Consider the following 23,730-nt stretch of genomic DNA (forward strand, 5'->3'; position numbering starts at 1 on the left):
GGTGCCCTTCCCAATAAAATCTCTTGCTTTGTCAGCACGTGTCTCCTTGGACAATTCTTTTCCAAGTGTTAGACAAGTGTCTGCTCTGGGGCCCTGTAGGAGGGGCCTCCCCCTTCCTACAACATATGTATACTAATTTTTTTTTTAATAGAGGACATTATGTCATAAGGTCAAAAGCTGGCGGGGGGTACTGAGATAGCACTCATTAAGAATCCAACTGCAAAAAGTAGTCTATTTAGAGGTGAATATGTACAAAATGCATTAATCTTCCAGAAGTATTTAAGAGGAAATCAAGCTATGAACAATAATATGACAACATTAGAGTAATAAATGAAGTACAAATGGGGAACTCCTTTACAATTAGTTTAGTTACCTTTAAGTCACTTTAGTAAAAATGAAAGGGTAGGTGATAAGAAAGTCTGTACTACAGAAAATACGTGGTGGTTATTAACCTAGACAACTTCCACACGTAGGTCAATGCTTAGCTCCTCCCACCTCCTCTTCCTTCTTTCTCCTGTTGCTCAGTGTTCCCACAGCACTCTATATATGGTACTACTGTTATCATATTGTATTGAAGTAATTTATTTTCTCATCTAACTTCCTGTCTAGACTGTAAGCTCCTTGAGAATGGGGTTTATATTATATCTGAATCTAACACTTCATAAATTACTAGAGTGTTTATAGTTAGTAAATTAATTGAGTCTCTCAAATTCAATAATTACTACCTTACTTAGCGAACATTCATAAGGATTAACTGAATATCTGAAATTTTGGAATAATGGAGTCACCATTAAGTATTACTCATTTTTCCTCTCCATGATATAAAGAGCCAGCATGTGGTACAGACTAGGCCCTCAATAAGTGCATATTGAAATAATTATTCAATCAGCTGACCCCAAGTTTTGACTACAAGTTTAGGCCTTAGTGCAGGGGACAGGATACCTAAAGCCTGACTTCTGGCTGCTGCCGAGTGCTGCACATGGCAGCAGGAGAGACAGACATTTCAGCACTAAGGCACCATCTCAACCCACTGCAGCCGAAAGCAATTCCTACAAGAGGTAAAGAAACAGGTGCTACCTGAAAAGCTCAGAAGTTTATAAAGCCACCCAAATAGCACTAAAGACTGAAATCATTCTTTTTTTTTGTAGACAATCACAGCCTAACAAGGAGTTAACTTCCTATACTGAGCACCTTTGTCACCTACGGAGACATATGTCCATCATTTCTTTTTCAATATTCTTTCCAATTAATTATATTCTAGTATAAGCCCATTTTTCCCACTCCAGTTTTCTCTGTCTTAACTACACACACGTTATCTTTCCCATATGGTATAATTAAATACATTAAAAAGTAGTCAGAATTCTGTCTTCATAAAAATGCCCAGAGATATAGCGTTCCTTTAAAGCTACAGCAATTACACATCAGCCTAAATGCCATCTAAAGCTTAAAATCTTCAGGGAATAGCATGACAGGCTGCTGCTGCTGCTGCTAAGTCACTTCAGTCGTGTCCAACTCTGTGCAACCCCATAGATGGCAGCCCACCAGGCTCCTTCATCCCTGGGATTCTCCAGGAAAGAACACTGGAGTGGGTCACCATTTCCTTCTCCAATGCATGAAAGTGAAAAGTGAAAGTGAAGTCGCTCAGTCGTGTCCGACTCTTCGCGACCCCATGGGCTGCAGCCCACCAGGCTCCTCCATCCATGGGATTTTCCAGACAAGAGTACTGGAGTGGGGTGCCATTGACAGGAGAATGCACCTTCCAGACTATGACTTTGGAAGCTTATTCTCCTGGTAGAATTGTATTATTCTTTCACAATTTACTTAGGGTGGATATATAAGTTCTTTCCAACAAGAGCTCTGGAATATAATTTTTTTTTTTAAGTAAAGACTGCTTAACAGAAATTCAAACAGAAATGTGAATTAAAGGGGTAATTTCAGATGTAGTGAAAAGCTGTAATGTCCATTCAAACTAATGAAGGCACACAGTATTAATCTCCTAAAAAGATTCAAATACTATGAGTAGAGCAATTCTATTTCTTGGTAGGAATAAATTAAGATGATTTCCCTTACAGAAATTGCCATAATTACAAGTAATTATCTTGTACTCTCTAAATTTACCACTATAGCATATTCTGCAAATATCATTCCCTTCAAATACTTTATTTGGAAATACAGGAAAGATTGTTGTTTTATGAACTGCACTGCAGACCTCAAACTGATTGTTTAACAGTTCTACATAACATATGTAGTAAAGAGATGACATTCTGAAGTTGGAAAGACTTGTAATTCCAAATTTATGATATTCCTATCATCAGGTAACTTATACTACCCAAAGGATTACAAATAAAATGAGAATGGCAAACGTTCAAAGATAAACTTGAGTCAAATGCAGACATGCATGAAACAAAGAGGAGAATCATTCTGATATACATAAATAGGGCAATCATGAAAAACATGTAGAACCGTCGCTGCAGTATTTATCAAAATCCTTGCAGAGCCAAATAAAATCCCATCATTTACAACCTACTCAGTTGTTCATTTCCCTTTAATAAGAAAGGGTGAGAAAAAGCAGTTACTCATCGAGCATTATGAGGAGAAGAAGCATGTGAAAACCTCATTCCCCATCTTTGGGGCCAATTACTGTCTGGATTTCAGCTGGCATTTGAAATCTATTCTCCAGCCAAACTGGGATGCCTTACCATGCTGTAAAAACATGCTGAGAGCTTGCCTCTCCCTTCATTACTCTTGTTGCCTGGAACTGTCTCCTCGTCTTCCTCTGGCAAGCCCACCAAGTCTAACTGCAACCCCACCATGCAAACCCCACCATGCAAACTCTCTTGATTGACTAATGCCTACCCCGAACTTCAAACCCTTCCCCTTCTCACCAACTCAGCTGTGTCCTCGCCTTTTAGTTACTTTCTCTGGTGATGCTTAACATCTGCCACCTCACATTTCAGACATTTGTGCACATGTCTTATCCTCCCTTCTAGAGGAAATGTATTTAATTCATATTTGTATCTCAAATAGCTTTAATAAATGCTTACTAATTTGATTGTTTAAAAGAAATTTTATTTTTAATATTATTATTGAAATTACCTCTAAAGGGCTTTGTTGTTGCTGTTGTTTAGTTACTAAGTCATATCCGACTTTTTTGTGGCCCCCCCATGGACTGAGCCCAACAGCCCTCTGTCCATGGGATTTCCCAGGCAAGAATATTGGAGTGGGTTGCCATTTCCTTCTCCAGAGGATCTTCCCGACCCAGGGATTGAATCCACATCTCCTGAACTGGCAGGCCGATTCTTTACAGAAAGAGCTACAGAGTCCATTAAGAAAACATACTTTTTTAAACTCTGAAATAATATCTGGTTTTATTTAATCAAAAATTGTACATGTGTATAATCAGTGTTTAAAATTCATCCAAGTAATTTTATAATCTCTGTGTCTATCAATCTTCCCTGGTGTATTTGGTCAGTGTGTGCATGCTAAGTCACTGCAGTAGTATCTGACTCTTTGTGACACTATGGACTGTAGCTCACCAGGCTCCTGTGTCCGTGAGGTTCTCCCGGCAAGAATACTGGAGTGTGTTGCCATTTCCTACTCCAGGAGATCTTCCCAGCCCAGGATTGAACCCACGTCTCTTCCATCTCCTGCACTGGCAGGCAGGTGCTCCACCACTAGCACCCCCGGGGAAGCCTATATTTAGTCAGTATAAAAACTAATTATATCTGCATACATAAATACACATAATAGCTCAGTTGGTAAAGAATCCGCCTACAATGCAGGAGACTCCAGGTTGATCCCTGGGTTGGAAAGATCCCTTGGAGCAGGAAAAGGCAAACCCACTCCAGTATTCTGGCCTGGAGAATGCCATGGACTGTACAATCCATACGGTCACAAAGAGTCAGACACGACTGAGTGACTTTCACTTTCAATAACATCATTTAAGATCCTTCCTGAGGCTGGTCAATCTGTTAAAGTAAGAATTTTTACATTTAAATTTAAACCAAAAAAATAAGGAAATCTACTCACTTTCTCTACATTTTACACTATTTTAATCAACTTCTCAATGTCAGCAGTATATTCTATACATTTATAATAATTTAAAAATTAGCTCTAGGGATTTTACATTCTCATTCATCCTTAATCCAGAATGACAGAGTGCAATGTATATCAATATTATGAATCCACTTTTAAAAATTGTCACAGAATTCTGTTCAAATTAATACAGATAGTTTACTCACAGTTATATTTATACTAGAAACGCTGGTTCCATAATAGCCCAATTCTTCTAAATTGTTTGTTTCATGACCACTATAAATGGTAAAACATTTGTATGGTTCATTAAAATTTCTTGAGAACCACAGCTATCATCAGAAATAATTAGAACAGTGACAAGAATATTCTGATATGATTTATTATCAACGAGGTCTATTTCAAATTTGTGGAAACCTACATAAAGTGTTTTATTTTTCAAATAAGTTATTATGTCTTTATTGATAGTGATCATTAATTTTTCTTCCCTTATCCTTGGTCCTTTGTGTCATCTACTCTTACCTAGAGCTGGTCATAACCTTAAAATTACAAAGTACATGGAGTTTGTGGTCAACAACCTCTTTCCATTTCCACTCTCAGCATCTTTTTCTCCTGTTCTCCCTGGATGCTACCCTCTTAACGCTACTTCTTTTTCACTCAGGATCTCCTCAAAGTGACCCCATACTGCTAAGTCGCTTCAGTCGTGTCCAACTCTGTGTGACTCCATAGACGGCAGCCCACTAGGCTCCTCTGTCCCTGGGATTCTCCAGGCAAGAATACTGGAGTGGGTTGCCATTTCCTTCTCCAATGCATGAAAGTGAAAAGTGAAGGTGAAGTCGCTCAGTCGTGCCTGACTCTTAGCGACCCCATGGACTGCAGCCTACCAGGCTCCTCCATCCATGGAATTTTCCAGGCAAGAGTACTGGAGTGGGGTGCCACTGCCTTCTCCGAAGTGACCCCATACTCCACCTCAAAACAGGCCTCTCAGTGACCAGGAATTGCAGCATGCCAGGCCTCCCTGTCCATCACCAACTCCCAGAGTTCACTCAGATTCACGTCCATCGAGTCAGTGATGCCATCCAGCCATCTCATCCTCTGTCGTCCCCTTCTCCTCCTGCCCCCAATCCCTCCCAGCATCAGAGTCTTTCCCAATGAGTCAGCTCTTCGCACGAGGTGGCCAAAGTACTGGAGTTTCAGCTTCAGCATCGGTCCTTCCAAAGAACACCCAGGACTGATCTCCTTTAGAATGGACTGGTTGGATCTCCTTGCAGTCCCAGAGACTCTCAAGAGTCCTCTCCAACACCACAGTTCAAAAGCATCAATTCTTCAGCGCTCAGCTTTCTTCACAGTCCAACTCTCACATCCATACATGACCATAGGAAAAACCATAGCCTTGACTAGACGGACCTTTGTTGGCAAAGTAATGTCTCTGCTTTTGAATAGCATGGCATTTATCAAATCGTTCAAAATGTTTTTCAGTCCCTGTGACCAAGCATCCTCAAAAGTATCTAACTCAGTGTTCAACAGAATAAAAAATTCTCACTTACCAAAAGGTCATTTATTAATCACCTTAAATATCTCAAACACTGCCTAAAACCAGAAATTATTAAAAAAAAAAAAAAAAAAAACCTCTAAGTAGTCAAAACAGAAAATCACAGTTCATACTCTCAAGTTCAATACTCATAAGAGAAACCCTCATTCAGAGGCTACTTACTTTAATTTCAGTCACAAGTTAAGGCTCAGTTAGCTGCGTTTCTCACTCACCACAGACAGGAAACAAATACATAAAACAAGACTGCAAGAGGCAGGCACATGACAGCAGCATTACTCTGGGCAACATGGAAAGAGGTAAAAATCACACGAAGATGAAATAAAAGTATTTTAAAAGAAATAAAAAAGCAGTCCGGGGTCATTCAGTATAGGAACAAATAATTCCATATTCCTTAAAAGCTATCCTATAGCAGTGCTGCATTATGCCAAAGTAGAATAATTCATGCTTGTGATAATAATCCTGAGTAATCTGGAGAAGCTTAGTACCTTCTGTTTAAGAAGGTAGAAAATGTATTATATATTTTAGAAAATTTCATATTAAAGAATGGCTGAAATTTAACAAGTGCTGGCAGTTAATGAATAAAGTTTGAGCTTACAAGAAATTCACAAGAACCCCACAGTTAAATAATAGCATAGTGATTTTTCATGGAAACTATGGTGACTACAGAATATTAAAATTCATAATTAATCCCTCAAACTTATTTTAGTCTTAATTTCAGTATTTATCACCACCATTCCTAACCTACCAAATACTAACTGAATCAAAGTAAATTTGTAGTATTATAGGTAAAAGGTGGTGAAACATCAGCAATTTCATACGCTTCAATCTAATATATTCACCAAAATTAATAATAATATAGTAGGCTGCATTTATCTTTTATTTCTCCAGCCCACCCTCTGTTGGAAAAAATGAATTATTAAATAATAAAGTCACAAAGTCCACCAAAATGATCGTGAGTCCACTACCACTCACTATGACATTCTCTTTCCACTCCTTAAAAACAAATTTATTTCCAAAACTACCTGATAGATCTGGGCTTAAGCATTTCAGTTTTTCACAGATAATCGTGATTTAACATAATCCTAAAAATGAGTATGTGGATTTCCATATGTTGATTTATAAATATTTAAAATATAAAACATGCTTAACAATTGTCAGAGCAATGAAGTAATGAACCAGATAAAGATAATAGTTACTCAAGGTTTTTAGTTATATAAAACAAGTTGGCACTCAATCTGTTTTTAGGTTCAAATACTGTTATTTTGATTTTCCATAAAACAAGGAGCATCTATTTATACACTGGACCAGTCAAAATAAGAAATCACTTATCAACTTTGAAAAACCCAATCTCTAATCTAACAGATGTTGTTATGCCAGTATAGGATATGTTATCCCAGAATGCACAACAAAATTTCCTTATAGCTTTCTTCCTTCCCTACCCCCACTATTATCTTTCAAGGTTTAAGTCTAAATATATCTCTGTGTTTAGGAGAGTATGTATCCAAACACAAAGAGTTCCCACAATGACCTGCTAGTTCCCAACTCCACTTTGTCCCTATTCCAAATGGTAACTGCTCTCTACCTCAAAATTACCTCAAAATCTGTGTTTTCACAAGCCTTAGTCTCTCAATGTGCTATAAATCCAAAATATTACCTCCCCCAAAGTAAGCAATGCTGGAAATATGGGTATTCATGAATGGACATTAGCTTACACAACCAGACATAAGCTATAGAAATTTCGTCCTTTCATAGTCCAAACTGAGAGATATCTACCAGCAGAAAGCTTATGTGCAGCTGACAACTGACATCGTTTATTTCAGGTACTCAGGTACTTTCTTCAGAAACGCTAAGTTTATTACAGAGAAGGTGTAAACCAAAGGATACAATTTTATGTTTTTCCTAACAATACATGCTGAAAGAATAGAATACTCAAAATAACAAAGACAGAACACTCCAACAGAATGAATAACAAACTGTGTTGAAAAAGGAATATAGTTAAAGGGCTTGATCATGTGAGAATATTCCTCTTAGCTACAAAAATCTAAAAGGGGAGACTAATAAGAAAGTTCAGGACAAAAGATTCATATATATCCCAAAAATGACAGTTAAATGATATAATTTTTATAGCTTTCAATAAAACTACATGGTTTTAGCACATCAATAAAAGCAAAGTTTTAAACCTGAGACATACATTGTTATTAATGACATAATGAATTCACTGCAGAAGCTAAGGCTGACAAGGCCAGCCAGGATTTCAGGTTTTCTCTTGCTTCTGCTGTGTTTTCCACAGCATGTCATCACTGTAACTGACTAGCAAAATGAAGGTGGCTGCTGGAGCCTTTTCTTGAAGTTGGGCCAATTAAACTCTGTAGCCTCTCACACTAGCAATGTTTACTGGCTAGCTCCTGAACAGTAAAGGTGCCAAATCAGATTTCCTCATCACTGACTTCCTTCACTTCTTATCAGGTCTATCAGCTATTTCCAGCTACTCCAATGTCCCTGGAAGTAGTTTTCTATTGATGACCATTTTCCCACCAGTTTTCCAAGATCAAAAGCATTTCAGGCTGAAGGGAATAAAGATTTACTCTGGTAGTTTACAACCATGGTGTTGCCCCACTGGGTATCTTGTGACCCAGTTGTAAGATGTTATAATTTCATGCAAAGATGGGCACAATAAAGGACAGAAGTGGCAAGGACCTAATAGAATAGAAGAGATTAAGAAGAGGTGGCAAGAATACACAGAAGAATTAAACAAAAAAGGTCTTAATGACCCAGATAACCACAATGGTGTGGTCACTCACCTAGAGCCAGACATCCTGGAATGTGAAGTCAAGTGGGCCTTAGAAAGCATCACTACGAACAAAGCTAGTAGAGGTGATGGAATTCAGTTGAGCTATTTCAAATCGTAAAAGATGATGCTATGAAAGTGCTGCACTCAGTATGTCAGCAAATTTGGAAAGCTTGGCAGTGGCCACAGGACTGGAAAAGGTCAGTTTTTATTCCAATCCCAAAGAAAGGCAATGCCAGAGAATGTTTAAACTACCACACAACTGAGCTCATTTCAGATGCTAGCAAGGTCATGTTCAAAATTCTTCAAGCTAAGCTTCAACAGTACATGAACCGAGAACTTCCAGACGTAAGGGCTAGATTTAGAAAAGGCAGAGGAACCAGAGATCAAATTGCCAAATTCACTGGATCATAGAAGAATCACAGGAATTCCAAAGAACATCTACTTCTGCCTCATTGACTACACTAAGCATCTGACTGTGTGGATCACAACAAACTATGGAAAATTCCTAAACAGATGGGAATACCAGACCGCCTCAGTTACCTTCTGAGAAACCTATATGCAGATCAAGAAGCGACAGTTAGAATCTGTCATAGAACAACAGACTGGTTCAAAATTGGGAAAGGAATATGTCAAGGCTGTATATTGTCACCCTGCTTATTTAACTGCTATGCAGAGTACATCATGGGAAATACCAGGCTGGACAACTCACAAGCTGGAATCAAGAGTGCCAGGTATGCAGATGACACTACTGTTAAGGCAGAAAGCGAAGAGGAACCAAAGAGTCTCTTGATGAAAGTGAAAGAGAAAAGTGAAAAAGCTGGCTTAAAACTCAACATTTAAAAAACTTAAGATCATGGCATCTGTTCCCATCATTTCATGGCAAATAGATGGGAAAAAAAATGGAAACTGTGGCAGGCTTTATTTTCTTGAGCTCCAAAATCACTGCAGATGATTGCAGCCATGAAATTCAAAGACGCTTGCTCCTTGGAAGAAAAGCTATGACCAACCTAGAGAGCATATTAAAAAGCAGAGACATCACTTTGCCAACAAAGGTCCCTATGGTCAAAGTCCCTATAGTTTTTCCAGTAGTCATATACACATGTGAGAGTTGGACCATTAAGAGCACTGAAGAATTGATGCTTTCGAACTGTGGTGCTGGAGAAGACTTGAGAGTTCCTTGGACAGCAAGGAGATCAAACCAGTCCATCCTGAAGGAAATCAGTCCTGAATATTCACTGGATGGACTGATGCTGAAGCCAAAGCTCCAATACTTTGGTCACCTGATGTGAAGAGCCATCTATCTCATTGGAAAAGACCCTAATGCCATGAAAGACTGAGGCCAGGAGGAGAAGGGGGCAACAGAGGATGAGATGGTTACATATCATCACAACTCAATGGAAATGAGTTTGAGCAAATTCCAGGAGACAGCAGAGGACAGGGAAGCCTGGCATGCTGCAGTCCATGGGATTCCAAAGAGTCGCACACAACTGAGCAACTGAACAACAATAACTAGAAAAAAGAGAGACATCGCAGAATGTTAAAAAGGAGAATAATACATGTGTTTCTTTAAATAATTACTCTAGAAGAAGAAAGAAGGGAAAGTCAGAGGAAAAAAGAGACAAGAAAAAGAAAAATCATTAGGATGTCATTTGCAATATATCCAGCAAGTGACAATGAGGCATTTGACTCTAACAGTGAGGAGTCAGATGTGAAAGATTAAATGACACGCCCAAGGACACAAGTCATGGGAACTGCCAGAACCAAAACCTAGGTCTCTAGGTTGCACTGATCCAGGAATGATGTATAGAATAGATCTGCAGAAAGACCTTTATCATGAAATTTCTAAGACTTCTCTTTAAAACTGCTTTGGTCACAATGCTTATTTTTAAGTTTAATTTTATACTATAAACAAACTGTGGTCCAAAATGAACATGATAATATCAACTAGCACAACATTTAGGCAGGTAACTAAGTAAAATTTAGTATAATTGTATTAAAATTTGAAGCTGAGCTTTCTAATCTAAAAAGAAAATACTTTATCATAGAAAAAGTACAGGGATTTAAAATACGCTTTTTTGGTAAAAGTAATAAGCTATTTCCAGAAACAAATTTACAGGATGCAATCCTTATAAGTGAGCTTTGAAATAAGCTTTTTAAATGAAACCCCATCAGAGAAGTCATTTAAGAAGCCAGAGTCACATTATATTAATGTGACAAGTATAATAAGATAAATACATCATATGATTCTCAAATGACATAATTAATGTAGCTTATGTGACATATTCCTATTAATGATCTTTTATTATATATGAACAGTAAAATAACATTAGATAAGCAATGAAAAAATCCAATCAGTAGCAGCTTTCCTGAAGGTTTTGACTGCAGTCTTATTTACACAGTGTTATCTGATACTAATCCTTGGATTTTAAAGAGCAAAAATCATTTCAGAATTGTAAACAAACATGTTCCTACGAGATGATCATTTTAATTACTATCATTTCTGTAAATACAATATAAAAATAATGTGCTGCATGATCGCCTCTTAAGGGGAAAACAGATTCTGCCAGGCCTGTAAGATTATGTTAATAAAAGAATCGTGACCCTGGATCCAAGCCTAGTCCACAGAGCCTGATAGTGTGTCTTAACAATGACTACTATGGAACCCGTGTGGAAAGTGTAGCTGTCCCCTCCCCGATATTGTCTACAAAAGATCAGAAGTGAGTGTCAAAATACTGTTGTTTTCTTTAATAATCCATTACAGTCTAATACCTATGAGCCAAATGAAATATTTTGAACTTTTTTCATTTAAAGATCATACCACCCTAAAAACAGATACAAGTTTTACAAAGCAATATTTCTTATTTACTTTTACATCAAATAAATATCTACTGAACAACTATATTATCCTTGGCACCAAAAAGAGAAGTGTGAAGTATTGTTTCTAAACTCAAGGAGCTTGAAGCCTCATTGAGAGGCTGATTTTTAAAAAGGTGGGGGCAGGGGTGGCTTACTATCAGTAAAGCACAATCTAGATTTTAAATGCTCCAGGAATTCAGAAGTAGATAAAATCACTGTTTCTTCAAGAAGGGGAGGGAAGAGCATCTTGGTGGTAGTATCCAGAAGTGAGGGAGCAAAGCTCCAGCTAACTGAGCTCCTCACTGGTCCTGAGGGCGGAACATGATTAATCATGTTCTGGCGGTTTCTTTGTGAAAAAAGGTAGCAGACCCTAATTGAACACTCCAAACCCCACATCTTGAATTTTAGTATTTACTTAAACCCAGCAAATAAGCAGAGGAAAGAAGAGTAAAGAGCTCCCTTTCAATCATATACCCCAGCTGCATGCTCAGTTAGAAACAAAGAAACCTAGAACCTATGGTCATGGTATTACGGTGAGCCCAGAATTTACAAAAGCCAGCACTGGCAGTGGCTGACACAGCACCAAGACGGCAAGTTACCAACCAATCTTAGCCATGAGGCCCCGCTACACCCAGTGCTGCTTGGATCAGTATTCTACTGATGGTCTTCCTAGCTTTGCTGAATCACATCAATGTAGTATCACTTTTCATTTGTAGCCTAAATGGTTTTTATGAAACAGTTTGACAAAACACATGGCACGTGACTGCACCACCACAAATGTGTTAGCACACCCAGCCAGAGACCACGGCAATGACTGGATCTGTGAGTATTCTTGCAAGTGTAAAAAATAAACATAATCTTTGTAAAGACTTATTTGTGCCCTCTAGGAGCTGAACATTCTTTCAAGGAAGCTTCCATTTCCAATGTAGAAGAAGCAATAAGAACTGTTCTCCAGCCACCTCCAAATAATCACACAGTATTTGATAGCTCAGCTTATTTTTAATCTTCCATGAACTCTGTAGAATTTTATCTGGATCCTTGTAACATGATGATTTGGGATTATGAATGCAGTGAATAAACACAACCTTCTGGTATAGCAATTTAAGTATCACAGAGTGAGTAAATACTTCAGAGTGAATCCTAACACTTGAAACAGAATCTTCCAGAGTCCAGAAATCCACCTGACTGCCAAGAATAATACTTCCGTGGTTCAAGCAATACCAGTACCCAGAGGGGTTTCCACAGACATAACCGCATGAGTTACTGCGTACTGGGTAAAATAGAAAAAACAGACATTTATGAATGTATATTTTGCAGACGTCTTAAAAGTACTCATAAATATACAATTTACGAATACAGAAGAAATTGAGGGGAGGGCTCTAGGAATACACAGCATCTGTTTAAATTGCTTGATCATATCATTTCTTCTACGGGTTTTCCTCACCCTAACTCTGATTTTTATAGTTCGGGGGGGGGCCCGCCCAAAGATGCATGGATCTCTTATCTAAAATACATGAAACCAATCTCACTGAAAGAAGCTCTATGATAAGAACTAATACATGAGAGATTCTGACTTCAGGATGAGGTAGAAATGACTTTGTTTCAGATAGCAAATTAGATAGCAAAGAAAACCTTTCAATTCACCAGGCTATATGGAAGCAGTGTTTGCTAGATTTTCTAGCAATAAAACAAATGCACAATATCTTCTCATGCATTTCACACAATTTCTATTTCAGCTCTGATGTAAAACATGGTATCACACATCATGCCACAAAGAAAGAGTCAGTTTAGCTAGTTCAAGTAAAACACCAGGCAGCTAGCTGCTAACAGAGACAGGTCATGGCTGGGGAGGCGCACAGCACATTCAGTTCACTATGTTTTCCCTCAGAAGAATGTCAATAAAAACCAGGCCAAATTAGGTATTTGGGGGGGGCGAGGGGAGGAGTCCTGCTATGCAGTGAACCACTGTTCACCTAACAGCACCAGTCAGACAAGTTAGCAAAAGGGAGCCCTAGCCAAAGCTACAGCCGCCAACAACTTGAAGAAAGCTGTCTTTCTCCCTGAACGTCCTGGAGTAGCGACCAGTCCCACATTTAGAAACGTTATTTCTGGGGCCAATAGCAATTTATTTTGATAGAACCACTGGATTTTTTTTTTTTTTCGTGAGTTCTCAACAAAGGAGCCATATTAGGAAATAATCTCGCAAAAAGCAAAGTGCCCCCTCCCCCTCTTCCCCACGATCGATGCACACACACCCGTGCAGGCTGCCACGCACAGACACACGCCTGTGACAATGGCTGGCATGTTCACTCGCGCTGGCCCACGCGGCCGTCTGGAGCCCCGCGGGCAGAAGGCCCAGCCGTCCGGCCCCAGGCGCTCAGGCTGGAGGCCCCGCGGCCCCGCTGCCCGGGAACCAGCTGCTGGGCGGTTGTGCTGGGGATGCTCGCCCCCCAGCGGGGCCCTGGGGAAGCGGCTGCCAGCGGCTCGGAGCCTATTAACCCCTGGGGGAAGTAGGTGCTACAACACCCACCTGCGAGGACATTGGAGTGTGTCGGGAACACAACCCCAAATGGCTCCCCGCAGACGAGGCGCCACCGAGTTCTTAGACCCCGGCAGCTCTTGGCTGGCTCCGGCAAAGCTAATCGTGTTGCTAGCTCCACCGGGTTTCTAAAGCAAAGGGATGTTTCTGAGCTGTCACCCCTGAGAGTCCGGGCATACCAAGAAGGAAAAACTTAAGAGGGCAGTGGACGCAGATCAGACTTGGTAACTCGTCGCTAAGGAACTGGCCTAAGTCCCAAAGGGACAGAGCTATTTGGACCTGCCCATCCAGCTAACTATGGAAGGGGTGGAGGGACCCGAGGGCAGCCGCCCCCTGTCACCCCTCCCTGGGTCGGGCATCAGGGCCCCGTCCCCACTCCGGGACACTTACCTTCTTCCGGGGCTGCCATTTCATCATATTTGTACAGCCGATATGTGGAACATCAAGATGCTGGCTGGGGGCTGGGGGCAGATGCAGGGCAGCGGCGACTCCAAGTCATGCTGCCTCCCTCCCACCCCCTAATTCTTTCCCATATTCACCGCGAAGGGAAAGAGCCCAGGAGAGTCCAGTCTTTTCGCCTTCAGCTCAATGAAGTATCCCCAAACCAGGAACACGCTCCCCACCGGGCTAGGAAGTCCCAGCAGCAACCAGCGTACTCCAGCCAAAGCGGAGCATTTTCCCCTCGGGCCAGCGCCCGCAAAAGGAGCCTGCGGCAGGGGGTCTCCAAGCCGGCGCAGAGACCCTCCCTCAGAGAAGAGCCGGAGAACGCAAGCTGCTGCAGAAACCCAGTCGGGTTCCTGCCATCCAAACCCCTTTTGACGAATTCTCCTCTTCTCAAAAAAAAAGATTAGACAAGCAATCAAACCCTCACGCGCAGCCTGGAGCAATTCCCAAAATTCTGAGTGTATTTCTCGTTTGTAAAATTTAGCAAAGAAAATTCCAAAGATCTGTAATCAGAGCTTCTTTGCGCTGTTTTCTCTTCCTTCTTGGATAACTTGGGGAAAGGATCTACCCTTCCAGAAATGTCTACCTTCCCTTAACACTGTAAATAGGAAAACTTGGTTTGTGTGTTTAGATTTTTTTTTTTTTTTTAATTCCCAAGAACCTTAGTGGGGAAAGGCTGGAAGGAAATCCTGCAAGAACCCAACTCCACAGCTCAGTCTGCACTAATGACTTCCTTCCCTTCAGTGCGAGCACAGCCTGCCCAGCTCCAGCCACACAGAGCAAATGGTTTCTGGGTCTTAGTGCCACGACATCTGCTTCAAAGCAAAAAGTAAAGCACACAGTTTCAGAGGCACCTCACAGGTCCCAAGGAATCAGAGCCAGAAGAGATCTACAGAAGCAGGAGACCACTTCAAAAGATCTTGATTTGTGAGTTATATCAATAGACCAAAGGGCTATATAATCTAAAAGTCTGACTTGAAGGAAAAAGATTTAAGGTATCTGACAAGATTAAAATTTTAATCAAAAGTAGACTCTGCTTCTCTGAATTTTGCACTGATTTTATTATTGCTATCAAGATTAAGTTTCATGCAGCATCTGTAAAATGATTCCATCCTACTTAAGGAGATACATCTCCAAATACAAAATACAATGTAATTCTATTATTTGTCATCCAACATGTCTAGTAATTATCACCATGAGGCTACTTTGATAGATGGGAATTAATAGGTAGTGTAAGCTACTAGAATACTAACTGATGTACATAATAAAAACAGCTGATGTACCATCACTCCATTGTTCCAACCACATTTAACGTATTACTCTCAAAGTTCTATAATATAATGCATTGGCAGGACTGACTGATGGGGATGATTATAAGCAGATAGGATACTAACAATATCAGATACAAATGTCATTAAAATACTCAAAACAGTTAACTAACACAAATTATTTTTGAGTCTTTTTTTCTAAGCCTGAGTCTGAAATCTGATGATGAAATCATTATCTTAAAAACTAATAATATTAGCAATTATAGCTGAAGGAATAAGCACTAGTTCTTAAGCCATAATCTGCATCATAGGTACACATCAGCCTTACTGCTCTGCTCAATAAAACTACTAAGTGCCTATGATGTAAGCACCTGTTATTTGCCAGCCCCTGTTCCAGACACTAGAAATATGAGTAAGAGGCTGTCCCTGCTCTTAAAATTACATACTGCAGGCTGGAGTCACAAATAACACCAATACTTTGTGTATGTTCTAACGTCCAAATCATTTTTCACAGCTTAACATGGATATCTTAGTAACACGGAAGTTCAATAAACTCCAAACCAAATTCATTAATTTTCCCCAAAATCAGTTTCTCTTCCCAACTTTCCTATATCTGTCCATAGCACTGTTATTCTTCTAGGATCACAAACTAAAACTTTAATTAACATCATTCCTATGTCTAATCTATCACCAAGTCCTTTCACTTCTTTCTTAGACATTGCTTTCAAATTCCTGCTACTGATACCTGAGGTCAGAGCCTCACAAAACAAACATATATTAAGTCTCAACTGGGTGCAAAACATCATATAGGATAGAAAGGTATAAAACCAAGTCTCTACACTAGAAGAAGTTAAAAGAAGTTAGGACAGAGCTGAAGACCTATAAGAAGACAACCAGACATTTGCCTTGGTCAGTTAAACAAACAAGTTACGTGTTTAATAGCATTCCAAGAGACAGAAAGAAGAAACCACTGTAAACAGGGATGGCCAAGGACGGTGTAACAAAGGAATCTGAAACAAAACTCAAAGGAGATACAACTCACTCTAGAGCCAAAAGCCAAGGTCCTTATCACAGGCAGTAATGCTCTTCAGAATTGCAGAACTCACCTCCCACCCCCTCTGCCCCTGACTTTCTCAGACCCTGCCCTACTGGCCACCTCACTGTCCCTCTTCCAGAACCACTCTTCCCCCAACACCTTCTTGGATCTCGCCCTCAGTCCCTTCAGTGCCATATCATATTGGAGCAGCTCTCTCACGGTCCCGCCTAAGCCACAGCACTGTGACCCACGCGCTGTTGCTGTCTCTCTTCCTCAGGCTGCTACAGTTACTCCACAGGCCTCATGGCATATATTAAGAGTTTATGAATTTAATGTCTTACATCCCCAAGAATGTAAGTTACAATAGGGCAGGAACTTTGTGATAAAATCAACACCCAGTGAACAGTGCCTGATGCAACAGTCAATAAATATTTGTTGAATGAAATAACGAAAGAAAAGGATAAATAGTGTGAGCAAAGGAGGCAAGCCTATGTAAGATGTAGTCAAGACACAAAATATATCAATCTGCCTAAAATTAAAGCTTAAATATGAGAATGTTAGAGGCAGAATGTTTCTTGTTCAGCTCTGTAATCCTCAGGGGCCAGCATAGTGCCTGGCACAGCAGAGGTGCTCAATATTTATGGGATGAAAGAATGAAGGGAGGGTAGAGATTGAATGATGAATGAATGAAATTCCATTCCATTCCATATAAAGTAAAAGATACTTTGGCAAGGTACGTTGGGACCAAATGGCAGGGAAGAATGTAAGGCAAAGAAATTTGGACTTTATCCTGTAGGAGGCAGGGCATTAAACGTATTAACAGTGGTCAAGAGGCACACTGAAGCAACATTTTTAAGCAATCTAACAAAATAGTAACCATGACTTTATGAGGCTGCTTTGTACATAAACCTTTAGGTTTTTAAATTATGTGCATAGTTAAAATGTTTATAATGATCATTCGACAGATATCAAAACTGAAATCACAGGAGTTAACTGACCTTTTCAATGCCATGGGGCAAGTCAATGGTAATGGAAGGATTAGAATCCAGGGCTTATAAACCAACACCTGAGTGATGGAGGCAGGAACCTACAATTGGTTAGGGGTCAGAATAAAAGTTTCTATTTTTTACTCTGCCTCTGACTTGCTATACAACAAAAATTTTCAGAAGGGCAAGGCAGGTGACATGAATAAATGAAACAGGTGTAACATAAGAGAGAACTGCAAGGATTATAAATTCACAGAAAGATAAATCATGAAAAAGAAGGAGTTACAACATAACACTAGTCAATTGATGTCATAGAGGAGTATCAGTTCAATGGTGCCAGATGCTCTAAATTTTCATGAGAAGCTAAAATTTTCCTGATTTTAACTGTTTGCTCAAAAGTTTTAAAGCATCCTAACAGGCCAAACAAAACATGCCTGTAGGTCTAAATTCCATCTGCAAGTCATAATTTGTGACTGTGGATTTAACTACTCAAGGTTTCACTTTCCCATATGTAAATTAAGAGACCTTCACGGTCCCTAATCTATGGGGTGGTTTTCTGAGGGCATCTGTAAATCCATATGCAAACCACACATGGTTTGTGGACTGAGGAGCTCAGACGCTGTCCCATGCTCAGATGTTACTAGACTTAGTAAATTAAGACAGTTATTTAAATTGGCAGAGGGGGGCTCTGAGAACAGTGGATTGTAACAGGAAAGTCAACAGAGATATTTACATTTTGATAAAAAGACATAATCAGTCTAAAACTTCAAGGTGATACAAGGTTTCAGTTGGTTTTCAGTTTTTTTGGTATGCTTCCTTTGGGTTACTTATCTGTAAGGTATTTCTTCCCCCACTGACTGGTGAGTGTTTCGGCTTTCATTTAGTAGGTGCCACTTTACAGAAGAAGCCCATGGACAGACGAGCCTGGCAGGCTACACAATCCATAAGGTTGCAGAGTCAGACACAACTGAAGCGACTTACCACAGCACAGCATTCAACAGAGGACCATTACCTATAAGCCAATAAATATGAATACACCCTTAAATCATCTTGCTTTTTTTCTTTGTGCCTTTATTTATTTTGCTTAATCCAAACTGATTTAGTAATTATACCTGAAATATTTATAGAATTCTATCATACCAGTGTACCTTCTCCTTTGGAAATTACTTATATAGAGCTACCAAGATAACACAACTCAGTGTAGCTTACTGTTTGAAAGATCCAGTGTCAAACAGTAAGAACACAATTTCTCAGATACGCAGCTACTAAAAGGCATCTGTACAACTCCATTTTTTAACACAGCACTTTGCAAATCACTTACCTAAAAGCAGATACTGTAAAACAGTCTATTAAAATAGTGTTTTTCTCAATAACTACTTGTCTATTCAAATCTGAACAAAAGCAAGAAAGAGGAAATGAATGAAGAAAACACACCTTTTTTTATTGTTGTGAATTTCTTCAAGATTTCCTAAGGAGTGATATGTCTGACACTGATCACAGGGTAAATGCCTGGAAAAGCTAGTCTCATAGTTATTTACATTTATTGTGTTTTAGAATAATACACTCAATGTGAAACAGTATTTGGAAAATACATTAATTTTTCCAAAGACCTCTAAATTATTTTCAAGTATCTAAAGAGACATTAGGAAAGTAAAGGGACAAAGGTGGAAGTAGATTTGAGACCAAAAAATGTGGCCTCATTAGTGATGTGTGTGTACTCGGTCACTCAGTTGTGTCTGACTCTCTGCAACTCCACAGAATTTTCCAGCCAAGAATACTGGTGCAGGTTACCATTTCCTACTTGAGGCAATCTTCCCAACCCAGAGATTGAACCCACATCTCTTGCATCTCCTGCACTGGCAGGCAGATTCTTTACCACTGCACCACCTGGGAAGCCAATCACTAGTAACATTTCACACCACTGGGTGCTTTCAGAATATTAAAGTCCTTGCTTTGCTTTAAAAAAAAAAAAGAAAGAAAGAAAGAAAGAAAAGAAAGAGAGAGAACTTAACCTGTTATAGTAAGAATTCTGCCACACAACCAAGCAGATGTAGAACCATGTTCCCATTCCTTGGAAGTAAACTTCTCTACAACCTCCAGGGAGAATCACCTCTAATCACCTTAGCCACCTTGCTTCCTTCCACTATGTCAGACAGTGTCAGAGAAGCTGAAGCACAATCCTGTAAATTCAACACAAACTGATGTAGGAGATAGATGGGCTCCAGGTTAGACATTTACAACTGGCCTCCTGTTTGCATTTCATGGGGCACAAAGAAGTGGGCTTCAGGCTGGATACAAACTATTAGCATTTTCTGAGACAAGAGACGGTGGGCTCCAGTTAAAGCATTTACAATCAGCCTCCTATTTACTCTTCGAACAACAGAAACAGGGTAAATAGCCAGTATTTGTCTCTTGTAAACACTTTAAGGTAATAGTCATGCAATAGTCAAGGTAATAGTCACAGCAAGGACAGAGGAGTAAAACCCTGTTTGATTAAAGGATCTCTGTTGCCCACTCTCTGGGGACAAGGGAAACACTACACATACACAGAAAGGCTCCCTATGGGGTCAAAAGTCAAGGGATGACGCCAGGCCATAATAAGTTGTGGTTCTCCCAGAAGACTTCACGTGGAGATCCATCTTGGCTCAGGGATGTGTGCCCATCTAGGGGAGGGTCCCAGCATACGTCAGATGTAGAGAAAGAAACCAGATAATTGGCCTGAAAGAAGACAAAGACCCGGAAGAGCGGATTCACCGTATCGTTGCTTCGCTCCTCCTCACTGGGGGGACACCTACACCCTTCCTCTCCGGGTGTGCATCTCCGCCTCGCTTCTGTCTTAACACACCTTTTCTCTATGTGCTCTCCGACCTGTTGCTGTGCTGTGCCTCTAGTAATAAGCTTTGTACCTGCATTTACAGTTTCTGCCTCCGTGATAAATGCATTTTTCACTGGGGGTAAAAATCCACGGAAAAATAAGTTTCTAGCCTCCAGCCCTTTGCCAGTCTGGTGGCTAGGATTCCTGGTTCTCATCCAGACTATCGAGGTTCAATTCCTGGGCAGGGAACTAAGAGCTCACTTCACGCCATGGCTCACTGCTGCCTCACCAAGATCAGACTGAGTAGTCATTCTATACAAGGGACTCTACTAGGTACTGTAAAAGGAGACAAAAATAAATCAGATGATTTTTGCCCTTGAAGACAGAGCAGTCTGGTGGAGGTTGAAGGAGAAGACAAGTACACTACTAACAAAAACAACAATAACAATAGCAGCTAACCCTTACTGATCTTGCCATTCATCTGACTTTAAGAATCCAAGCTCTTAGAGCAAGCTAAGTGCTAGAAGACGAAATAATTAAGGGCATATTCTCTCATTAAGACTCGGTTCAGTTCAGTCGCTCTGTTGTGTCCGACTCTTTGTGACCCCATGAATCGCAGCACGCCAGCCCTCCCTGTCCATCACCAACTCCCAGAGTTCACTCAAACTCATGTCCATCGAGTCGGTGATGCCGTCCAGCCATCTCATCCTCTGTCATCCCTTTCTCCTCCTGCCCCCAATCCCTCCCAGCATCAGAGTCTTTCCCAATGAGTCAACACTCCGCATGAGGTGGCCAAAGTATTGGAGTTTCAGCTTCAGCATCAGTCCTTCCAAAGAACACCTAGGTTACTGGTTGGATCTCCTTGCAGTCCAAGGGACTCTCAACAGTCTTCTCCAACACCACAGTTCAAAAGCATCAATCTTCAGCACGCAGCTTTCTTCACAGTCCAACTCTCACATCCATACATGACCACTGGAAAAACCATAGCCTTGACCAGATGGACCTTTGTTGGCAAAGTAATGTCTCTGCTTTTGAATATGCTCTCTAGGTTGGTCATAACTTTTCTTCCAAGGAGTAAGTGTCTTTTAATTTCATGGCTGCAATCACCATCTGCAGTGATTTTGGAGCCCAAAAAAATAAAGTCTGACACTGTTTCCCATCTATTTGCCATGAAGTGATGGGACCAGATGCCATGATCTTAGTTTTCTGAATGTTGAGCTTTAAGCCAACTTTTTCACTCTCCTCTTTCACTTTCATCAAGAGGCTTTTTAGCTCCTCTTCACTTTCTGCCATAAGGATGGTGTCATCTGCATATCTGAGGTTATTGATATTTCTCCCGGCAATTTTGATTCCAGCTTGTGCTTCTTCCAGCCCAGCATTTCTCATGATGTACTTTGCCTATAAGTTAAATAAGCAGGGTGACAATACACAACCTTGATGTACTCCTTTTCCTATTTGGAACCAGTCTGTTGTTCCATGTCCAGTTCTAACTGTTGCTTCCTGGCCTGCATATAGGTTTCTCAAGGGGCAGGTCAGGTGGTCTGGTATTCTCATCTCTCTCAGAATTTTCCACAGTTTACTGTGATCCACACAGTCAAAGGCTTTGGCATAGTCAATAAAGCAGAAATAGATGTTTTTCTGGAACTCTCTTGGTTTTTCCATGATCCAGCGGATGTTGGCAATTTGATCTCTGGTTCCTCTGCCTTTTCTAAAACCCGCTTGAACATCTGGAAGTTCACGGTTTATGTATTGCTGAAGCCTGGCTTGGAGAATTTTGAGCATTACTTTAACAGGCAAATTTGACCTTGGAATACGGAATGAAGCAGGGCAAAGGCTAATAGAGTTTTGCCAAGAGAACGAAAACTGGTCATAGCAAACACCCTCATTAAGACTATGAGAGCCCTAAAGAGTAATTAATTCTGACTGTTGTAACTAAGAAAGGGTTTAGTGGAGAGGTGGCACAGTAACCTTTCAGCAAGCAGAGAAGAGGTTGGGGAAGGAATGTGCCAGACTGAAGAAACAGAGCGTGAGCCAAAACACGGAGGCATGAAAACATGGACCACATCAGTAAGTCACCTTATTGACCTGAGGTGACTTATAACACAAGGCAAGGCATAGTGTACTGAAGGTTAGAGGGCTGTGAATGCTATTGCCTTAACAATAATAACTATCATTTATTGAGTATGTACCAAGCATAGAAGTCTTTTATATGTATATGTTTTTATTTGTTGATTCTTAATACCTTTATGAGGAGGAACTATCATTATGCCCATTTTACAGAAGAGGAACTTAAGACTAACGGGTTAACTCCCAAAGAATTCCCAAAGAATCATGGCTAGAAGAAAGCAAACTGGAGTCAGATTCTCAAGTCTCATTCTTAACTCCTGACTTACAAGGGTGAGCAGCATAGGTTCTTAATTAAGGCATCAGCAAATCTATCTGAGTTTCATGCTAACTCTGGAAGTATACTGTGAAGGACAGAAGAGCATATGAGAACAATAAAGACAGGAAAGCCAAAGAAGTTTCTGTTGCAACAGCTCAGTAAGGGATGAAGAGGTCTTGAATTAGGGCAGCAGAAACAGAGAAAGGCCCTTCTTGAGAGACATTTCACAAGTAAAACATGGCCTAGGCTTCCAGGGTGGTTCAGATGGTAAAGAATCTCCCTACAATGCAGGAGACCCATGTTCGATCCCTGGGTTGGGAAGATCTCCTAGAGAAGGGAATGGCTACCCATTCCAGCATTCTTACCTGAAGAATTCCATGGACAGAGGAGCCTGGCAGGCTACAGTGAGGTCACCAAGAGTCAGATGCAACTAACACACATACAACACCAAAAGGGAAGTTGTTATGTGAAAGAGACAGAGAAGGAAGGGTTTAAAGATGATCCCTAAACTTTTCACCATCTTTTAGAAAAAGAGATAACCCATTAACTAAGGTATGGGTCACAGAAAGAACAAGTAGGTATTAAATTCAGTTTGGGACTTCTGGGTCTAAGGTAGTCATAAGAGATTCACAAGAATGTATACTAGGCAGGTGGAGGTACTGCCTGGAGCTAAGGATATATATCTGTATCTACAGCTATAGCTATAAAGAGATCTGTAGTTCATTTACATAATGATGACATGTATAAAGCTGTGGTGAAAAAAGAAAAAATACAATATAATTCACTGCTCAGTTGGGACGGGTGGGACACCTGCCCAGTTTCCTGAAGCAGCACTTTTAATTTGGCTAATTATGCCTGGCTCGAACTCTAGATCCACCAACTAGCTATCTGACCTTGGGTTACTTCATTTTTCTGTACTTCAATTCCCAACTTTGTAAAATAGAGATAATAATAGCAAAGTATGGTTGTTGGGAGTTTTAAATTATATATGTAATTATACACACACACACACACACATATATAATATA

The 23,730-nt window shown here is 40.2% G+C and overlaps 1 protein-coding gene across 3 annotated transcripts in view; it reads right to left on the reverse strand.

Annotated features, from left to right (window-relative positions):
- Positions 1-23,730, reverse strand: part of TTC28 (tetratricopeptide repeat domain 28) — a 575,441-nt gene that overhangs the window by 401,547 nt on the left and 150,164 nt on the right. The window contains exon 1 of one of the 3 annotated variants that reach the window (XM_040251368.1): positions 14,161-17,690. The exons of the other annotated variants lie outside the window; for them this stretch is intronic. Within the exon in view, the coding sequence (XP_040107302.1) occupies positions 14,161-14,187 (27 nt within the window). The 5' untranslated portion in view covers positions 14,188-17,690. Of the gene's footprint in view, positions 1-14,160; positions 17,691-23,730 lie in introns of those variants that run through there. 3 annotated transcript variants of the gene reach the window in all.

Source organism: Oryx dammah, unplaced genomic scaffold (genome assembly GCF_014754425.2).
Source record: "Oryx dammah isolate SB20612 unplaced genomic scaffold, SCBI_Odam_1.1 HiC_scaffold_12, whole genome shotgun sequence".
Lineage (NCBI taxonomy): Eukaryota > Metazoa > Chordata > Mammalia > Artiodactyla > Bovidae > Oryx > Oryx dammah.